Here is a 22,209-nt window from a genome sequence, read left to right on the forward strand (position 1 = left end):
ATGTCTCTGTCGTTTTGGGAACACCCAGGCAGACGTGCAGGCTGCGGGCCTGGATGTTGAGGAGTTCGCGGTCATTGGCTTTGCTTACGGCGTGGAGGACTGGGAGGCTGTACCTCAGCGTTCCGGTCACCAGGGAGGTGTGGACGAGCTTAAGGTCGGTGCACGTAGGGCCCCATGACGTTCCAGAGATCCGTCGCAGGACATTGACGAGGACAGACAGCTGGGAGGAGAGAGCTTTGATATGTTTGGACCAGCTGAGGCCCCAGTCGATGGTAATGCCCAGATACCTGAGGGGATAGTCACACATGCAAATAGGGTACTGGAACGGGTAAAGTATTGGGCTGATCTTAACTGTTTGAACATTAATGCCAGTAAAACTAAGGCGGTCTTCTTCAACGCAAAGAACAGACAAGTTAACTGAGAGCCCTCAGTAAATCTTGAAATACATAACACAATTGTCGACATAGTAGAAAATGCCAAAACAATCGGCGTATCTTTTTCTTCTACACTTTCTTGGTAATTACACGTTAATGACGTGCATTCCAAGGCATCGCGAATCCTTGGTTTTCTGTATAGATATCGTGCGCATCTAACCAAACAAGGTATGATGCTACTTTACAACCCATTAATGTACTCACATTTTAACTACTGCTTCTTGATATGGGGGCCAACCACGATGTCCAACCTAGATAAGTTGCTTGTGTTGCAAAAGAAATTCTTTCGAATTTCGGATTGTCTACCATACTACAACCACGCCACAACTGGTTTGTTTGAACGGTACTCGCTGATTAATATTCATAACTTGTACAGATATAAACATTTGTGTTACTACCGTACCGCTCATAAAAAGTCCTTATCTAATATCTTATCACTGTTTGACCTCAAAGAGCATAGTTATCCTTATAATCATCGCGCCAAGAGCTTTTGGCATATCCCCCGATGTAGAACCCCCCCCCCCCTTTGCCCCCTTGTACCGCCACTGGCATTCAACTGGACGTCACACTTCATGTCATGAGAAAACCAAGAGCAATGAGACGACGTCAACTGTATTAGACGCCAACTCTATAACAATAGGGCAAGACGGGACATAATGAGACGCGGGGCAAAACACATATTTAGCTTCTGAGAAACGCGCTGCCAACTTCACATTTCACTGAGAGGTGTCCATAAATGTCCGCTTTATTTGACTTGGGAATACTTGACTTGACTTGACAATAATTTGACTTGAATACTTTGACTCGTTATTGGTTCCATCCGTTGAAAACAAAAAGAAATCGAACAGAAAACCGAAAAATCGAAAATTGAACAAACAAAATTTCTGTCTGGAGAACGAAAACCCGCTAAGAGGCGTCAGATTTCTCTAGTTCTGTTTTGCATTAGTACAGCGGCGCTATACAGGTATATTAGGTCAACATAAGTTCGCAGTCTATTTATTTATTTATGTACCTAGCCCCACGCTTGTACAAAATATAGACCTTCTGTGTTTGCTAGTTCTGGCCGCAAAAGAAGAAAATATTTAGGTAGGATTATGCACGGCGCATCAAGCGACAATGTGTCTTTTAGAAAAGCGATTTTGCTTGTTCTTGAGGTATTCTTTTTCACAAGTATATGAAAGGGGGGAGTTTGCGATGATTCATCGCAACCACTGCAGCACAGAAGCGCAAGACTAGAGGGCTATAAGACAAAGACACCAACTGCAGACTCACAACTGGTGATTTTAATCTTGAAACATATTTATGCACAATCACGCAACAATGTAGCCACGCAGCAAAGGTGTCTCGTGATAACGTTCCCAACAACAAGTTTGACATAACAGTACGTAAAAGAAAGGGGGGATTGAAGACAGGGGGAATCATTGTATCACATATGTAAAATGTAATTCCATTTTAGGTAACCCTAAATAACAAAATGAAGTCACGGTGTAGGCGAGGAGAACAGAACGCATTAAATCGAAGTTTTTTAAGTAAGTGATGATAGGTATAAGATGTGGTGATTCCAATGTGCCTGTCGCAAAGCGATCTAACAAAACGATGCTGAACAATTTCAATCATTTGCTGACGTGCGCGAATTCCAACAAGCAGAAGGAAAGTCCAGATGTGGTAGAACTAGAGATTTCGTAAAGATGACGAGTTCGAGAAAAAAAAGGGGGTGTATGTTTATTAATAAAAAAAAAAAGAAAGGAAAAGTTAGCCAGGCAAAAAGCCGGCTTTCTATTCCAAAAAAACGAAAAAAAAACGGAAAAGAATCGAAAAGGGCTTGCTAATACGCGCAATGAGATCGATGTTCTTGATGGCAGTGATATCTTGTTGCTATCTTGTAGCTATCTCTATAGCTATCTTGTTGACGAGCAGGCTGAAAAAGCGCAAACCCAAATGAACACCAAGATCGCAGACTACATTTATGCGTCGAAATATTGTATCTTGGGGGACATACGCATAGTTAATCCAATTAACTCTTTTCGTGAAGCTTTTTCGTCCCAGCCGAGGCCGGATGCGATAAGCTATGTCCATGTTATCTCTCTCTGCCGTGGCGGTGTGGGCTGGGTTTCCAATCTCCTTTCGTCGGACTGACAATGATTTCGCTAAAAAATTCGTCGCGCGCTATCCTGTGCGAGCTCCGTAGAGCATGATTTTCGGCTATTTTTTCCGCTGCGATAGCTCCTCAATATTCCTGTCAATTATCATGAATTTGAGTAAATTCGGCACGCTCTTCGCATTGGGGGGTAAAAAAGTGACCTTTATTTGGCAAATTTCTGAGTTCAGTCCGCAAAAATTTACATAATTATACTTAGGTTACATAACATGCACATGAGGAGGTGGCAAAAGCTTAGTAAGAACAAATGCCGTTGACCGCATGATTCTAGGTGGCGTAATTTTTTTTTTTTAATTCAATGACACGTTTTCTGGGACACCCTAAATATTTAAAGATTAATGAATGACAGACTGAATCGAAGGCGTTCGAGAAGTCGAAATAGATGAAATCTACCTGTGAGGCTTGTGGTATGTGTTGCCCAATATAAAGGACGTACGTAGCTAGATTAGAATCAGCCAGTACTGCCGGTAAACCAATGCTAATACTTGTCAACGGGGGTATGAAAAAGGAGGAAAGGCGATGGTGTATTATCTTCTTAAAGAACGTCGAAAAGCCAGACCATATGTATATCGGCCTGTAGTAAGAAACGGACATAAAGGTGCCCGACTTGTGTATGGGCACCAGAATAGTATTCTGCGATATTGATGGATACACACCCGAGTTCAGAGACCTGTTAAACAGAACAGCTGAGAGAGGAGCGAAAATACATTAACAAACCTTGACAGAAAATTAAAATGTAAAACCACAAGCTTTACTTCCTTTTAACTCAGCTCCATAATGTAAAAGCCAGGGTGTGGGCACACAGAGGGACAGCACGAACACACGACGGACACGACGAAGTTTGTGGCTTAATAAAACGAACTAGCCTGCTTTGAAGAGAATCACTCAGGAAGTGAGAAACTTCGTCGGTGAGATATGACCTAAGACTTGTCAATATCAAGAATGATAAAGGATTTAATGAAACATAGCAGCAGACAGATATGAACAGAAGCAGCGCTTCCGAGGAAAATCAAAAACAGAAGTACGTGCACGCACGCACCTGTGTCCGCTCGCGGCTACCACAGTCGGCAGTAGTGTGTCGAGCCTCAAGACGATAACCGCCGGTGGTGGAAGGGGGGGTTACCAGATGGGTAACTACGCCAATAATCTTGGCGGTTACCGGGGTACTGGGAGCATCGCAATGAAGACTACTGAGCGATACTCGCATGTTTTCTGTCCTAAAGCACCAAAATCCCAGAGCAAGAGGGTTATCACGCGTCTCACTTGCTCCCTGTGCAACCAGGGGAATGAACGTGTAGTATATTTCTATTGTTGGGAAAAACTCACGTGACCTCTGACCAATCGTTGGGCCTCGGTAGAGTAGTTTTTTGCTTTGTTTTATTTTGTCTCCCTGGGTGACGGGTGACGTAAAGCGACGCTGCCGAGGCGTTCTTTTTCCCTTTCCCCTCTGTTCTCTCCCCCGCTTTGGCGGTTCTGGATTTTCGTTCGCATCCAGTGAAATAAATAAAACGCGGAAGCGTTGGCTCTTTCTGTTGAACAAGGTGCTTTATTTTTCGGGATTGGTATTTCCAAATCACACATATGCAGTCTTCTGTATCTGCGCCAAACACAAACTTCACATAAACATTGTTTCTGAAGTTCGAGTAATACGCCAAAGCAACTTCGCATTCACTGTTAGCTGATATGTCTCACGTGGAAGATTTCACAGTAGATCAGTAAATTCACTGCACAGGCACACACATTCACAAATCCAGCATGACAGAAAACATGTCCAGGCTGACCCGTCACCAGTGTTGTACCCGCTACCCGAAACAGGTAGCGCAATACCGATACGCGCTACCTGAGCAAAAAGTAACGAAATCCCGATATCGTTACACGTACCTAAAAGTAGCGGAATACCGCTACCGTTACCCGTAAAAAGTAACGCGATACTTCATGCGCTACTTTTTAGGAAAGAAACAAACAGTATCGTTGATGACGTACTTCAAACGTCTTAAAATAATAAAATAAAACAATATCTCAAAATAATAAATCGACGTCCAGTGGAGGTTACATGTAGGTTGCCTGAAGGCTAAAATTTTGAAAACCGTTTTTTTACAGATTTACTACCTACTCAGATTACTAAGCCTACTCGGTATCCTGCATATCTTTTTCTCTTCCTCTAAAGCAAATAAAGCACAAAGCAAGTCTACCGATAAAAGGCTCAGCAGCTTTGTCACAAAAAGAACTCGGATTGCCCGGAACGAGAAGTTAGTAAACATACCATGGTGTGCTTTTTCAAATTGGACGTTGACTTGACGCACAGATAAAGCTTTCCCACCCAGGCGCATAGTAGACATCTGAACACCACGCTACTGTTTTGTACTGTAGCAGGCCATAGTCCCTCCATTGCAGCGGACAAGAAATGGCAACTGTCAAGCACCTGAGCGTACGTGGTGCAACGTCATGTGGAATGTCATGACTCATAGCTAGCGAGGACGGCTCCAGGATAGAGTGACGTCAGTTTGCAGACAACTCCGACAATGCACCAAATCTTCAAGAAGGTTCATCCCAAATAGGGAACACGTGGAGGACACATCCTCTTTGTAAGATAACGGCCTCTGTGCCCTCCTTTCGGCTATTTGCCCGGTCTTTCCAGAATGAGTTGTGATATCGGGCAGCTTGATCGAAGGCAGGCAGAGTGGAGGTTTGATGATAGGCCGAAGTCGAGTTGTCGCGAACCCCAGCTCGGAAAGTAGCGGTAGCGCTCAAAGATTGCGCTGCTGCAAATTTGTAGCGGAAGTACTTCTTTCGTTACCAGTTTAAAAAAGTAGCGCGATCTCTACTCCGCTACCGAAAAAAGTAACGGATACGGTAGCGCCGTTACTAGTAGCGGCGCTACGTACAACACTGCCCGTCACAAAGGAACCTGTGCAGCTGCTAAGCCGAAAGATGATGTTCCAACCACTCAGAGTGGTATATCCATTCTATTGCGTCCATGCAGATGCTTTTCTGAAGCAGATATGAGTTGAGCAGTACCTAGTTGATACCTGAGCAAGAAAGACCAGAACAAGGATCAGAAAACGTGAAAACTAAAAATTCTACCGGCCGAAATGTTGCGTATACGCCACAGGTGCGGTGCTATGCTATGCTACGCTAAGCGGCAGAATGGAATAGGAACTGACTTACCGGCCATCGAGTGGAAAAACACAGTATTGATCCTTCTTGAATCGTTGTCGCGCCAAGCAAGCGAAGCAGACCTGCCTTCCACTTATTTATCACTGAATTTACTTGCAGAAGTATCCAAGAGGATTCCAGTCTTGCAGAGTCGGTATCGAAGGGCAGTAAAAACCATCCAAAGCGGTACCGGCAAAGATGCTTTGCGTGCGTCCCCGCTGCACCATATTTCGAAACTTTACGGCGAGCTTCTCCGGCACCCCAGACACGGCGGTGCCGGTGCTGGCTTACGCGCGCCACGAAAAGGTTAAACTTTCAAACCGACCAATGAGCGCTCGCATACCAGGGGAGCGGCCGCAGGAGCCAATGGGATGCTCTCGGTAGAGAACTCACGCTTCGACGTAAAAATTTTGACGTTTCATGACGTTTGATAACGCGAAAGGCTCGCAGCGCCTCACTTTAGTCCGCAAAGGAACTCGCGAGTTTCATCCCTTTGGTGCAACCGTCGTCTCTCCCCTTCCTCTTTCTCCTTTACCTTTTCTCCCTCCCCTGGGTGCTCCAAGCCGCCACTTCAGAGCAGGCTGACCGCACCTTCCCCCTACAACTCCCCCCACGATAAGCGCCCTTTCCTGTGCAGGGAGAGGGGAGAACCTTAAGGACGAAAATTTAGCTGTACCCAGGATTACTGGCGACTACGTTTTGCAGTACTTCGCAAAAACTTATTCCATAATCCGTGTTGTGTGCAACGGACGATAGAGACCTCAAAGTTAAGGTCACGTTATTGACATATAATATAATTTCCATTATTATAATCTGGACATCAGGACAAGCCTGCGAAGCTGTCCTCCATATAATGAAACATCAACTAATGTTCATTATTCATTGTGGGGACACTATAATCCCAATTTACACATGTAAATTTATACTTTATCTAAACAAGGACATATGGCACATACATTTCAAAAAAAGAGGAAAAGAGAAGAGAAAAAGAAATGGTAATCAAAGTCAACTCTGGTTAGAACAGCGTACATGCCGCGTTACCTTGTGTTTCAAACTGTGTCGAGTTAGCCTGTCGCACATCTAACGGTAATTTATTCCATACCTTAGCACCCGCGAAGGCAAGAGTGAACAGTCCAAAATTTGTTCTTGGGGCAGGGAATTTAATAGTAAGCTAATCTTTTCTAAGCGAATAGGAAGTGGAGTTTAATGGTAATGTAGTTATAGAAGAGTGACATAGCCTATTTACAAATTTGTAAGTGAGAACAGCAAGTTTTATCTCTAAAAGTTCTAAAATGCTGTTAACTGACAGCAAAGAAAACGCAAATGTTACCGACGTGACCGGATGTAGAGATAGTACGAGCCTTAACGCGTCTTTTGTGCAATATATAGGCTGTTCAAGTAATAATTGGGTGTTTACGTCGCGAGACAACTGAGATCATGGACTGTTCAAGTTTGACTTGTATGTTAAACCATACACTTCTGATCTGACTTTGAATCAGTGCATGAAATAATAGAAGTGGCTGTATCGGCGAAATGTTTTTAACCTTTGCAAGTGCAAAGAGCCCGGAACAAATCTTAGCATGAATATCCAGTAGGCGAGGTCCCCAGTTAAGCTGTTCGTGTATTACAACACCAAGAAATTTTGTTAAGGTTACCCTATGTATAGTGTTTGTAGCAAGGTAAAGGCTATGGTAATAAGTGGACAAAGTATGCGTTTGATGAGGATGGAAAATAATATAATTGAATTTTTGTATATTGGGGACAAGTCTGTTGGTTACTAACCAATCCGAGTACTTCGCAAGGACCATGTTGGCTAGACTGAACAAGGAACTAATATCGTTCGCCTCTACGAATACGTTAATGTCATTTGCATACATAATGCAAGTTGTCTGCAAGTGATCAACAAGATCGATTACATATATCAAAAAAAGAAAGGGTCCAAGTATGGAACCTTGATCAACTCCATGTTTTAATTGATTGCATTGGTTCTGATTTGTCCTGTCCAATTTGTACGGATATTGCTCTCTGTCCGAAAGACAGCTTTTCAGTAACATCAAGGGTAACTTCGATAGAGAGTTGCCAGTAATATCAGTTTTAATTTCCTAAGATTGCAGCTCTGCAGCATTACAGTTCGTTTAAAGGACCTCACGAAATCGAACTTCTTGGAGGTGCTATCCAACGACATATACAGCATGTCTCCACAAAGACGTAGGCTGAACCCACTTACGCCTAAATCAGTCCAAATTCTTATATTATTGCAATCACAGGATATCAGATACGATATCATATTCACTCGGTGCCATTCATCTAGTACGGCTCACGTTGCTAGGTTGCCTAATTTTGCCCCGAAGATCGGGTAAAATTTGGCTCTCCGTGCAGGTTAATTTGTCCCTATCTGTCTAGTTTGCTTTGCTAGGTAGGTCTGAAGCTTGTTGGATGGCGGGAAAATTTTCTTGCACCGGCATTAAAAGAAGGCCTTATGAGAGCATGGAAAATGCTGTTCATTGGAGATGTCATCCTACATGAACGATTACCTCCGCAAGACAGATTTATACGGGATGGGTTCCCCTTCAAATTGAGAAAGAAAGGCGTTGGGTGGTCGGAATAACCAGAGCGTAAATATATGCATTATGTAAAAACACCGAGACTAGGGAACACGAAGGGACAGACACAACACGAAGTCTCAAACACAGCTGAAAACTCTACTTCACATACAAGAAATATATACAAACAGAAGGGAAGGGAACAACCAGTTGAGGACAAAATAGGAGGTCATTTCGGGGGATCGAGCAGTCTATTCAAGGCCGGACCGAGGTTTACGGATGGGTTGTTGACACAGTTCCCACAAGAAGTTGTCAGCAACCCATCCGTAATCCTCGGTCCGGCCTTGAACAGACTGCTCGATCCCCCGAAATGACATCCTATTTTGTCCTCAACTGGTTGTTCCCTTCCTTCCTGTTTGTATATATTTCTTGTATGTGAAGTAAAATTTTCAGCTGTGTTTGAGACTTCGTGTTGTGTCTGTCCCTTCGTGTTCCCTAGTCTCGGGGTTTTTACGTTATGCACCATCGTCACCAGCTCGCTTGCTTCCTAGCCGTTTTTTCATTGTTGTAAATATATGCCTGGTTTTGTCAAAGCACGTTCTGTAGCATTCGTACCCTTAAATGTATATTCACTCATTCTTACTACTTTTTCAGTTGCCCTTGCTGAATGTGAGCTTTGTCGGGATCTGAAACCGAAACCTTTAGCCCTGCGCGAAGAACTGCACATAATATTAGACGTGGACCCCGGCGTCGATGACGCCATTGCCATAGTCCTGGCCTTAGGCATTGAAGCAAACGTTGAAGCGATCACATGTGTGAATGGAAACACGAACGTTAAGAAAGCATGCGACAACGTTCGACGGGTCCTAAAGCTACTTAACAAAACATCGGTAAGTTCCCTTTCCTGCTTATAGGTAGTGTTCTGAGTGTTCTAGACGCATGAAACCATCATTGTTCCCGGTGGCGTATCTTCCTCAGACCTTCCTCTCTAAAGGTATATCTGAAGCAGGGTTTGAAACACCAAAACGATGTTGATGTATTTGATCAAATTACTACACGTTTCTAGTCATATTTCTACATCTAGTCTAGTCACCTAATGAGTCGAACCATCACTGGGAACTCAATTTTAAGCACCCCGGTCCGTTTGAAGTTATCATGTAGCCTTCTTTCTAGATACCAACCTACGAGGGGTGTGATGAGCCTCTCACGGGACAATACGTAGATACTGGAAACTATTTTGGTGAAGACGCATTCGGCAATGCATCGTGGAAGTACGAGCTACCAGATCGAAATGAAGAAAAGACATCAGTGAACAAACACGCAGCCTCGCAGATGCTGGACATGGCTAAGGCAAACCAAAACAAATATACCTTGGTGCTCTTGGGACCGCTGACCAATGCCGCAGTGGCTTTGAAGATAGACCAACGGTTTACGAGCTACTTGAAGGATATTTTCATCCTTGGTGGAAATGTTTACGGTAAGCGTTTATAGTGAACTAAAAATGTGACCCGATGAGTTCGAGTATAACTTAACTGTTGTTTCTGCAACGATCCTTGCGCAGTTATACAGACTTAAATTCATTTGTGACTCCTGATGGTCCCGCTCCTCTCTTTTGCGATATCCCCCTTTTTTACCATGGGAGAACTGTATCACTTCCTTCAGATCCCGCATGACTGAGTGCGTACTCTGCTGAGCCCCTATTTGTCACCTTGCAAAATTTTCGTACAAGAATACGTTTTTATGAAAGTGTTCATTGCAATGTCTTGTCAAGTAAGAATTATATGCAGCGTTCGGTCTGCTCCCGTTGGCTAAGATTATGTAGTATGGAAAGGAGGCGACGACATGTGCCCATGATGATAGAGGTGCGTTCGTGGATCACACTAGCCGTATCGTGGGCATCGTCTATGCCCGGAGTGCATGTACGACATCTTAGCACATGATCCGCGGTAATAACGGGTGTATTGGTGTAGTCACTAGTGATAAAACGTTTAACTATAGACGATACAACACTCGCACTGACAATGAGGACGTTCTATTTGACATCAATTAGCTTTAACCCATCACAGTAATAACCCAAGACGACGAATGACGCAGACAACGACGACTTGTTATTTGACTTTAGTTTGGCTTAAATAGCTTCGTTCTTTTCCTTTCCTCGAGAAAGCCCTGTCTGTACATCTGTGTTGGTCTTTACCTGAGTCACTAAAATTACGATTCCTTTTTTTATTACCCACGGATAGTTTGTTTATGTAAAGTGAAATAAGAAGCGTAGGTTTAGTTAAGTGCAAGTGTTGGGTCGTGCTTCCATGCCGTCATGTTTTGCCTAGCGCTGAAGGCTTTGTCACTTTTACACGCCGCAGCAGCTCCGGCGGCATCACTCTCTAAACAGAGGAGTCACAGAGAGTAGCTAAGAGGAGGAAATGCGCCGTGCGACGCCCCGTAATTCTATCAGACTCCCGCACAGCCGCGGCATTCCTTTTCTCAAATTGGCGCCCTCATTGGGTCTCAGTGAGTGACGTTTTCTTCTTTTTCCAGAGAAGGAATTCGAGCATACCCTCCCCGGCCGAAACTTATTGCACGTAGACCTCAAGGCGACTGTCTTTGAATTGTCGAACGATTGACTTGTCATTAGCTAGACGGAGTGGACAGGCCGCTTTGCATCCTGAATACTTGAAGGTTATAATGTAGTTCATTAACTCGCCTTCCGTAGCAAAGCAATCAAGCAAGCCGTAGTGGTTGTTACGCCCCGCTCCGTTGGACTGTAAACCAGCCTTAATTCTTGGAAAACTCAATTATATGTGAAAAGTGCTGTGCAGCGTCTTGTACCAGTAGTGGTCAGGGGATAGCAAAGTCACGCGAACTTTACATTTTCAGATCGGTAAACATTGTGGAACACTGCGAAAGCTTGCAGAAATTCGAGAGCTCTAAGCTAAAAAGCGCTGATAGTGACGCTAAAGCAACGTACGTGTATTCTTGCTTGTACGCTCACGTAGCGTATAGCTTGCACTTTGTATTTTTTGTGTACAATAATAAAGCACTACGACGTTGTTAATGTTGCACTGCCACGGCTACTGATTTCGAAATTCAGCCTCCGTGGTCGCCCGTGCGATACGGCGCGATCGGAAATTATGCGGCGAATCAGGGGCCATGTTTCCCGTCTGGTTCAGTCTTCTTCCATCTACTCCGTGGGGTAAACTAAGGCCTCGTTCACCGCCCCAGCCGCAGGAAAGTTTCTAGCGTGGCCCAGGACCACGTAAAGGAATAGCTGTCGGTCCTTCCCGTCTTAGTCTTGGGATCTCATTCCTACTAGCAAATACACCTAATATTTTTTTTTTTAAATTCCGTGTTAGCGCCGCGAAGCAACTGTGGCTATGAGCGGCGTATAGACGTGGACAGATGAAGAGAGGACAGCAGGAAGGAGTGGGGGACAGGGGGGTTAGTATGCGTCCTGGGCCGACTTCAAGGGGAACTGTGCCGACATTCGTCTGGAAAGTCTTCGGAAAACCCAGGGAAAACCTCAGACAGCACAGCCGGTGACAGGATTCGAACCCGTGTCACCTCCCAGTCTCGGCGTGGAAAGCGATCACTCTAACCACTATGCCACGGGAGCTGGTACACACCTAATATAAGGCGACCCATAGTACAAAAGCTAAAGTATTGGTGATGTGGATTTGTGGACAGAAATTCAAATTCAAATCGAATCCAAATTCGAAATGGGGAATCAGTTCCAGCTGGAATTTAAATGTGTGTCGCCAAATCAAATAATTTCGCAGCAGCATTTTTCTTTTTTCACCTGAAATCGCATATGTTTTGAAAATCCAGATTCGTCAACTCCTTCACCAGGGCCGGGTCCCCAAGGCACCTTAACTGGAAAGCCTAGGAATTGCTTCGGGGTGGAAAAATTGATCGGGTTCTGCAGTCATTAGAAATATTTCAGGTAACAGTGGCAGCGTAACAAACATATAACACTCAGAGGAACGAACGCTTTAGAGTTGCATGATAGGTAAAAAAGCAGAGATGTGGAGATGATACCTGAAATCGTATTAATTACTAAAGACATACCATCTGATGCTTTCTACAAAATGCACAGAATGAAGCGGAAGCTTCTCAGTAGTAATTTAGTTTTCCTATAACTTTAATAGTGGTCTACAGAGTGTTAGTTTTTATCCGGTATACGATTTAAATGGACTGGCGCTGGCATGGTTCTGAAACTATTGCGCCGTTTTAGTGGAGTAGATTCTGTACACCTTGATGTAATGCATGGCAAGAACAGACGGCGGACGTTGCGTGTTTGACGCCACACGGCAAGTCCACTCAGAGAGCGCCGTGAGGTCGGCCGTCTGCAGGTTGCGGATAGCCTGTAATCATGTCATGGTCGCTTCTGGATTAGCGCCTGGCATGTTCCTACCAGGGCTCGGAACCGTTATTTTTTGGGGTTCGGTTCAAGTTCTGGTTCAAGGTTATCGGTTCGGTTCTGATTCGGGTTCAGCGCAACCAAAATAGCGGTTTGAACCGATATTAATAGGTTCGAACCGGTTTACGTGTGCTGTGCTAATCAGTGTTCCACATGTGAGAGGCAATATCAGGTTGTTGCTCCTTCTTCCTTCCTCTTACTCCCTCGCCTCTACACTTCATAGGAGCAAAAAACCACGCAGTTCACGGCAAGGCAGATCATCCTTTGCTGTACCGAAAATGCTGGGAAATTGCGTGCAGGATATCACTGAAGTCCATTGCAAACGGCTATCGTCAATTTCCAAAGAAAAAAAGAGAAGAAAGCGGTCACGTGGTAGATAGGAGAATCTCAGAGTCCCATGCGCAGGCCGGCACGATGCTCCTCGTGGAAAAGAGGGCGAAAGGCCGCTCCTGTGCTTGCTTCCTCCATGCTCTGGACCACACACAAACATTTTTCCCGTGGTCGTTAGAGGTCTGCGTTGCTTGTGGATGTCACCGTAAACTACTAAAATTTACGTCACCTTCGCACTGCGACGCTGAATGAAAGGAAGCAGCCCAGCCAACAATGCAAAGTGTAGCTGTCGGCACATCTTTATTATTATTTTTTTTTACACCTCGTGTTACAAAAATGTACAGGGATGTCGTGAACCTCTTGGAGGTGAGGCTGTAGGAGGTGCATTGACTCACCACTTCTTGGTTGATCAATTTGTCCGCTCTATGAATTCGGCAAGATTCCGATCGATGGGGAGCTGGTGCGCGGCAGTCGAGTGGGAAGGTACAAGCGTTTTCACCGTCCTGCGAAACGGTTACCGCATCATATTTTTTCGGTTCAGTTCCGGTTCGTTCAATGGGAGAGAAGAACTGTTTACGGTTCAGTTCGGGTTCGGTTCGGCAAAAAATAACTTTTTTTTGCGGTTTTCGGTTACGGTTCTGTTCCGGTTTCGACCCCTGGTTCGTACAGCCAGCAACGTAACACTATGTGTAGCACATGCCGGCAAATATGAAGTTTTGATGCCCGTCTGATCGAGCTCGGTTTCTTCACTGAAACAATGGCAAACAAGAGTACCCATCCGTTTGAACCTGAGACGACAGATGGCTTTGTTTCTTGAGAGTAGGGTACTCTACCTCAGTCGGCCTTATACATAAGATTCGGAGGACGTGCACGCATAAACCTTGAGCTTGGCCGTCTAAAGCAAGCACCTCAATAACATAAAAATAGAAGTATGTTCGTCGGCAGCCCGTTTGGCAGCCGTCGGCAGCCCGCTTTCAAATACTGCACATCATGTTCTCTGGAGTGCGGCTTCTCTGGCACAAATCGGGCGATCAATCCCGGATGGATGGTATACAGATTCTGGGAGCATATATGTTAAAATATGCAAGTTTTTCGCATCATGTGATCCTGCATTAGCATCAGCAATGGTGTAGAGTATCGCCCCTGGCGATCAAACTCCCCAATCTTCAACATAAGATAAAGTTGCTGTTGTTCTTACTCTGTTTGTAATATTTACTGTTTTATTGTTAGGAAGGGGAAACATGCTTCCTGGAGCCGAATTTAATTTCTGGGTAGACCCTGAAGCGGCGGATGTTGTCCTAACTAAAGCCCAGTGCCCTGTTACCATAGTGCCCTGGGAAGCAGTCTTGGAGTCCCTTCTTCCATGGGTAAGTATACAACAGTAATATGCATATGATAGAGATTTCTACTAGATTTAGGTAAGATTTAGACTAGGTGGTGTTCCATTCCTGTGAAAGACATGCATGCATTGCATGAACACTGGACGAGGACGAGATATTCCAATCCGGAATACATCCAGTAGTGACCGGTAATTAAAGGAAACGGCAGACATGAGAAAGTGCAGTATTCACACATATGCATGCACGTTATACGTATGCAACGTCAACACATGCGATAACTGAAGCTAAGTAAATGAATGGGACAAGGGGGCCAAAGAACCACAAAGCAAAATGATTACATGATTTGGGCCTCGAAGGTGTAGCGTCAGTGGAGCAGGACGCATTCACTCTCGCGATGTGTTATCTCCTCCTCGTTTGTTTCTTAATTGCGTGCCTCGGCTGATAAGAAACGTTTCGGCAGACGGGGAGTTAACAATATGGAAGGTCCTCATGGTCGCGGTTCCTAAAAGTGGCTTGTATCATGTTATGGATCTTTGTTTTGACAGCTTCCTTTATTGTACCCTTTTTGTAGAGCGGTTGCGACCTGCTGAAACTCCCTAGCGACTGCGTGACTTCGTCATGTCGTCAGTATCGTGCGACACCATGGAGTTACGGTGTAAACGACGTGATCAAGGCAAATGTCGATGAGCATCGTTAACGGTTCGACAGGGACTCTCAAATTCACCGAGAAGAGGGAGTAGGTCGCCACGTCCACCTATGGCACCGGTTGTTGGTTACGTATCGAGTCGCACCGCTAAAATCAAGAGGACCTCGCTACGTGCCACCAACCCTTGTCTCAGTCCGGGCAGGGTTCCCGTCAATCTGAGAACGGTCACCACCATGATGTCCAAAAAGAAAAAAAGAAAAGGAAGAACGGGCATCGCGTGCAAACGCGTTCGCCTCCCTCTCGTCTAAGCCAATCGCCATGACAATTCATAAATTGCAAGGTGTGACTGGCAACAAGGTAATGTACTCCTATTCGCAGCGAGATCGACCTATAGGGGGCGAGACCGTCAGCTTTCTAGTGTGGATTACATGCCGGCCGATGTTCGGAGTTGATGGTTCATTTCCGTAATTATTGTATATATACACCGGAAGATCACTTGCGCCGCGATGGTGCGATACTGTTCGGTTCCCCAATGCTCCAATGACTGCACTGACAGCGGAATAAACGTGTAAAAGCAGACGCCGCTAGGAAGCTATTCACATTACGGTAGTTCATCGTTTCTCCACAGGGCGCCGGCACTGTTCTAGGTTACCATGACGCAAATGACTGGCCTCGAAGGCCTGTACATCGCTAATGTCGACGGAGACATGATGTTCTATCACATCAAGCGCAACGCAGACAAGCATGTACACGACGTGTTTCAAAGACTCGAGCGCTAGAGGCTCGATACCGTTACGCCGCGACGTGCAGAGAAGTTTCTTGAGTAGGTCGATTATGGCAAAAAGAAGCGCTCCTGGCGCGATCGTAACTCTGAGCATGGCCCTAGCTAACGTTCAGATTTCGCCATTACGCGGAATGGACGTTCAAGGTGATGCAATTCTTACAAAGGCGCGCGTACTGGTACTGACGGAAGCGTGGGCTGGTGATCCGTGTGAGATAGGCGGGTGCATGTCGTTCCGCATGCGCGAAGAGAGCAGAGAGGTTGGTGTCGCACTTTACGCTAAGCAAGGGAAAAGTGCGGTCACTGCATGCGCTCTGCTCATAAAAACGAAGCGGGAAGCGCAAGAATGTGTGCAATCGAGAGCACTATCAATGGTCGAAGAAACATAATTGGCGCTGTCTACCTCTCGCCAAACGTTCCACGAGACGACATCAAACTCTTCCTCACTTGGAATCTCCTGCCGTGAACTCAGAAACGCAACTTACCGACGCGCCCCTCCTTGTGTGTGGAGACTTTAACATTAAAGTGGTATCCAACATCGCCAAAAACTGCTGTCATTTTGTAAAGCAGTATGTGAAAAGCATTCCCACAAAATATTTTTGCCTAAGGTTGTTTGACCGCAGCGCAATTAATTTGCAAAATCGCTGCCGCTGTGGCAGGCCGGAATGCTTCAACTGCAGACCACACCCACTCTAGGGTGACGTTTGTGGTAGAGAGCCCCCTCATTCGTTGGTAGAAAGAAATGTCTGCTACGAACACTGCGAGCTGTTTCTTGTTGACTACTATTTGTTAATCGATTGATATCACGTTTTGTGAAAAACAAAGTTAATATGCAGCCCGACAAAATAAGATTGCTATCACAAGAGCAGTGGCGTAGCCACGGTAGGTTAGGGGGGGCTCAAGCCCTCCCCCCCTACCTGCCACGGACCGACCCACGCAAATCGTGCAAATCCGAGGAGAACATAATATATGGGGGTGGGAGGGGGGACCAGAGTGACGATCGCGAAAGTTCTTGCAGTTCATGGCGTCTATCCAAGCAGCACTCTTGAATGGTTTGCAAAGTATGAGCTTTTCAAATCTCGTGACACTACCTCAATGGTCATGACAGCCTATACATGTAATCGGATTGTGAACGTCCAAATCAACTATTTTCGTTCCTTTTCTTTCTTTTTTTTTTTTGCACATCGAGCCCCCCCCCCCCCCCCCCACCTTGGAGGTCTGGCTACGCCACTGCACACGAGTAATATCCGTGGCTTCTGTGCAATTTTTCGTTGCACGTATACAGTTGGAGAGCGACGTACGTGGCAGTGTACCGTTGAAAGCGAGACTACTTCAAAGACGTTTGCTGTAGGGCGTCTCTCCTGCGTCTTCGCTAATTCCTAGTCACGGTAAAGTCTGATCTGTCGTGTACCTGCCTACACCAGCTAAGTATGTGCCTATATACCCCATTAGCGCGGACCTCAGAGTTGTGTGAATAAGAAAGGAAACGCCTGACTGTCGCTTGCACAAGGTTCCGCCGAATGAGCCAGGAAGAAGCAAGACGCGCGCTTTAATTCAAACAACAAACCTCCGAATATTCAGTCCATACTTCAGCAAGAGCGATTATCAATCACCGCCGAACATTTTTGTCGTACGTCAACGAAGGAACAACAGCAGATATATTCCCGCTCGGTCGGCATGGCGCTGCAGCCGCCGCACCCACACGCACGTCCCAACCAGTTGTCACGTCCCGATGACCTCGCTGAAGACATTTCTTGTGCGACAGCACCGTACCAGGGAATAGGCACAGGACGCACTCGCTGCTCAGAAACTCACAGTAGCAGAAAGCAAGCAATGACGACGCTCCTGTGGCGCCACCTGTTAGCCACTGAACCAACTGTGCGGTGAAAATGGTCAGCCAGGCTGCACACTGTCGGGAAGCACTGGGCTATCACTGTATAACGCACAGTTAGATTTGTTCTGCACCACTCGTTATTCCCGTGCTGTCAGCGGCCCCAGAAAGTGGAGGTCGTGTCATTGACAGCCTTCGAATCCTCCGTTTCGGACAAAACACAGCCGGAGAACCTAGCGTCTCCGAAGCGGTAGCAGACGCTCTGGCCTGCCCGGGTGTTGCTCACCTCGATCATGTGATACCAGGTCAAATGAGGAGCGTCCCTACCACACACGTCACATACTGACGCGCGTGGTGGCGCTCATCACGTGTCTGTCGTGAAGGCGAAGGAGGGTGTTTCGCGCACGGGAGATTAGGAGGCCTATTGCTGGCGTCCCAATTTTGCTGCGGTTGCACTAATTGTGGGGAAAATGTTTTCGTGCGACTAACATTCCATACCGACCAAAAACAGAAACAAGGTTGTGTGCCTCTAGACTGCTCTTTTAACGTCAGGGATGGCAACAATGGGTTCGTTATCGACTATATGAGGGAGACGTTAAATTTCGACATGCACAATGATAGACTGTGCTCGCTAGGGGTGCATGTCAGTGCGCGCTACGTGGACTACATATGCTACTACAGTATGCACAAACCCATTATGTGCATCGCTAGAATTGAAGATCACCAAGACGAAGAAGAATCGTACGAGTGACAGTGCATCGTGGCGCGTTCAGGTGCATGGCCTTAGGAATGAATAACGAATTTTAGCAGATCGGAAGTTCTCAACGATAACGTTTGGGAAAATATGGTAAGTCAGCCGGCTTACATCATGTTGCTGGTCTGACAGCTTCCTTCACAGTACTGTTTTCATGGGGTGTGCCGGTCTGCTATAACTCCAGAAAGTACGCTTTTTTGGCATCCAAAATGGAGTTGTCCTCCTTCATCTACTGCAATGCTAGTAATACTATCACATTTCATACGCGCTTTGCAATGCGCCAAAGAGTACAGCCAATTTTTAAGCCACAAGCTATAGCGAAACCAAAAACCAGCCCAGTACTTCTTGGGGCTTGCGTTGCACCTTCTCACGGCACATGTCGCGAAAAGTACGTCCACCGACAGCAGAAGTCAACTTCGCAGAGGCCATTCCACTAGTGGATATCATTGTATTGCGAATTCTACGAACAGAAAACTTTCACTCCCATAAGGGCGGCCCAGAAGCAAAATGAAGCTATGCCCGTTTTCACATATTTTGAATGCACGATCATGATTGATCGATTGAGAACTAAAAATATAGAGATATGAGTCCAGACAAACTCCGGACAGGCTACTCAAGGACACCCTATTGAAAAACTCTACAGAAAATCTCACAAAATATCTCTTGCGTTATTCTTAGAGATTTTAAATGTGATAATTGGACATTCTCACAGAATTTCTTACAGAGTTTCTCACAAAGCATTCTCTCAGAATTGCCCCCCCCCCCCCAGTTTCTTACAGAAATCTTACAGGATTTCTTTTAGACTTCTTACCAGGGGAAACCAGGAGAATAAGAGCCACAGAATCCATCACACGTGCTTTCCATTCTTTATGGAGATCACTTGGGAAGCTTTCAATACGAAACACAGATGAATGAAGCCATCGCTAAATATCACACAAATAATAAACCAAGGAAATTGATTCAGTTCTTATGTACTTTTGAAATGGCATCCGCGCGCCATCCACGCACACTGCCGTAAAAGCGTTCAGTGCACTGTACACACACTTGAAATCTCTAATGCGCCGACCAAAAAATTTCTTCATGTGACTATGCCAAGTTCATGTTTTGCACCTTGGGAACGCGTTTCGCGCGCGTTTCGAACGCGTGCGGGATTTCTTGCGTAAAAGCACCGTCCAACTTGCTCGGGACGAGAATGGGTTACGACCACGAACTCGAATCCAATGCGTGCTTGCCGCTTCTTACCAGTTTAACCTAGAAGAAAAAGCATTTCAAAAAGCACGGTTACAACAACATGTGTGTGCGTGAGGCATAGGAATATGTAACATATACCGTTTGCCCAAAGCACAGTTGCTATAACGATCTCACAGCATTCTACCTTCCGACCCACAGAATACCTGCAAACAAGGGTAACGACTCATAAAGAATGGGAATACACAGCACCGACGATTATATACGTCACGCACACGTGCTACATACCTCAAATGCGATGAAAATCCTGAATGTCAGGCGGTATTTGCTTGACATGCATAGCTGCATTCATGCGCTTCCTCGTTTCAAAGCAGACTAACTAGCTTGCTGGCGGTTGGAACAAACGCCTCCACTAATGTACGATGGAATATCATAATGGGTTATAAAATTGATAGTTTCACTAGGAACGACAAAACGGAGAAACCATGGCATTTCTACCTAACCGGGATTATTCACAAACATACGAAATCGCACGAACTACTTTCCAACACGGACGACATATCACTCTCTGCGGCCCGTCATTTCTTGCTTCATGTTCATCCGACAGGGAAATATCCTTCAAAATTTCTCTTAAGACTGAAGCGAGGTTCGTGAGAAAGTCAGTCCTGTTTGAATTGTTTTCTCATAGAAATCGCAGGGCCAGACCCTGAATTATCCCACAGGATATTTTCTCATTGATGTGCCTGTGAGAATATGTATACGAATCTGTATCCTCTGTAGGAAATTCTGAGAGATGAAGCCGGCTCCTGCAAGAAATTCTGTGAGAATGCTATGTTTCTATGAGATTTTCTGTAGAAAGGAAAAAATAGAAAGAAAAACAGAACAAATGCAACCACAAGCGGCATGACTAAGAACAAGTTTAGTCCAACCAACCAATGAGTTCAGTTAACGAGACAACAGTTTAAATGACTGTGGACTAAATACTAAAGTGGCACTCAACGCATTGCACAATGAACCCTGCGTTTAGGACAGTGCTCCAAAAGCACGCGGACCTCAGATGATGAAGAGAATGTCACATGATTTCAAAAATTCCAGAACTTGTGCGCCGAATGTTTTACTGGTCGGGTAGAATATCGGCTAAAGAGGTCACGTGCTGTGACGTGAATGTGATGGTCCCAGCGCCTGTGATCGAAGCGACGGGCACGTGTACGTCGTTTCATGAGCTGGTACTTTTTGTCGGCTAAACGCCTGCAGAAATATCAGTTCCAGATTGATTGATGCCAATTCTTTCGCAATATTTGGCGTGATGAGTCGACAACACAAAGGCAGTACTTCAGGTGCGGATTACATTATTATGAATACGTGCACAGTTTCACAGAAGGTAAGGTAAACACACAGATATAGTGAATAGTAATGAGAAGACATACGAAATCACACAACTTCTTGCTAACATACATCTGTCTCTAGGTTTCGCTCACTTGCCTTTACTTGTATGCGATGTGTATGCATTTATCGATGTTGAGGGATATTAACCATTGGTTTCACCATTGTTCTGTCACCATTGTTGCAAATTGTAGTTGTTGGAGACAGTTCTGTGTTGAAGCATGGTGGTGCAGTTAGCGAATATGATTATTCTCTATAATCCACAGTCATCCGTGAACAGTCCTCTGTTAGAGCTGATGCTTCTGTGGAAACCATTAAAAGTAGGGGTGCGTGTGCTGTGACTTGAGGAATGCTGTATGAAACGCTGAAACTCGGATAGTGACTATTTACATGGCCAGAATGATAACGTAATGCTAGGAAGCAGGAGATCGACGAAATCAAGGTACCTTCGGTGTTCGTGCTTTTCGTTTACGTCCGTTTGCACGCTATGCAAGCGTTATACGTAACGGCAATGACGTATTCTCTCAGTACGTTTTTTTTTTCTTTTCTTTTACAGGAGCATTACGAAGCTTTGACAAACATCACTTCTACAAACGCTCAATTCTTCAGAGATGTAACTGCTATGCATTCGACAGAATCAGATAGAAGAGAAGGAGGTGCAGAATTCGCCGACACACTAGCAGTTTTGGCAGCGCTGATTCCGGAGTCCATCACTAAAAGCAAGCAGAGCCGCGTCGCCGTGGAAACAATGGGAAATTACACCAGAGGACAGCTGGTGCATGCTTGGGAACCGTGGCTGCTGCCGCATGTCACCAGGAATATCACAGTTGTGCTCGCGTTGAATACGACAGTTTTAAACACTGCGCTACAAAAAGCACTTTGCTGAACAGTGAACAACGTTATTTTCGTCTCCGATGTAACTACGAGTAAATACATCGTGCGCCCACATGTTCGAGTGTACATGAAATATCATACAAAATACTGGCACCCTGAAATAGCGACGTAGAACAACGACATTAAGAAGGAGCAGTTCCTGATTCATGAAAGTGAGTTTGAAATAAGAGCTCGACGTTTTGGCCCACGATAACTCACAATCGCAAACATATACGGCGCGAACGACGCACTGCGGACTCGTGCGAAGGCCGATAGCGTCATTAGCGAGTTTTAGCAGAACGGAAGTTCTTCACGATAACGGTTCTGAAAAATATGATAAGCGAATCGCACTGTTTCAGTGAAGCGAGTGGCATCACA

General features: G+C 45.4%; 1 protein-coding gene across 1 annotated transcript in view; it reads left to right on the forward strand.

Moving 5' to 3' along the window:
- LOC135378530 (nucleoside hydrolase-like) overlaps nt 1-21,904 on the forward strand; it is a 59,842-nt gene extending 37,938 nt beyond the window's left edge. Inside the window, exons 3-6 of the mRNA XM_064611579.1 lie at nt 8,946-9,181; nt 9,465-9,768; nt 14,266-14,402; nt 21,515-21,904. Coding sequence (XP_064467649.1) covers nt 8,946-9,181; nt 9,465-9,768; nt 14,266-14,402; nt 21,515-21,844 — 1,007 coding nt within the window. The 3' untranslated portion in view covers nt 21,845-21,904. The remainder of the gene's footprint in view (nt 1-8,945; nt 9,182-9,464; nt 9,769-14,265; nt 14,403-21,514) is intronic.
- Nucleotides 21,905-22,209: the final 305 nt, after the last annotated feature.

Source organism: Ornithodoros turicata, chromosome 1 (genome assembly GCF_037126465.1).
Source record: "Ornithodoros turicata isolate Travis chromosome 1, ASM3712646v1, whole genome shotgun sequence".
NCBI classification, from domain to species: domain Eukaryota; kingdom Metazoa; phylum Arthropoda; class Arachnida; order Ixodida; family Argasidae; genus Ornithodoros; species Ornithodoros turicata.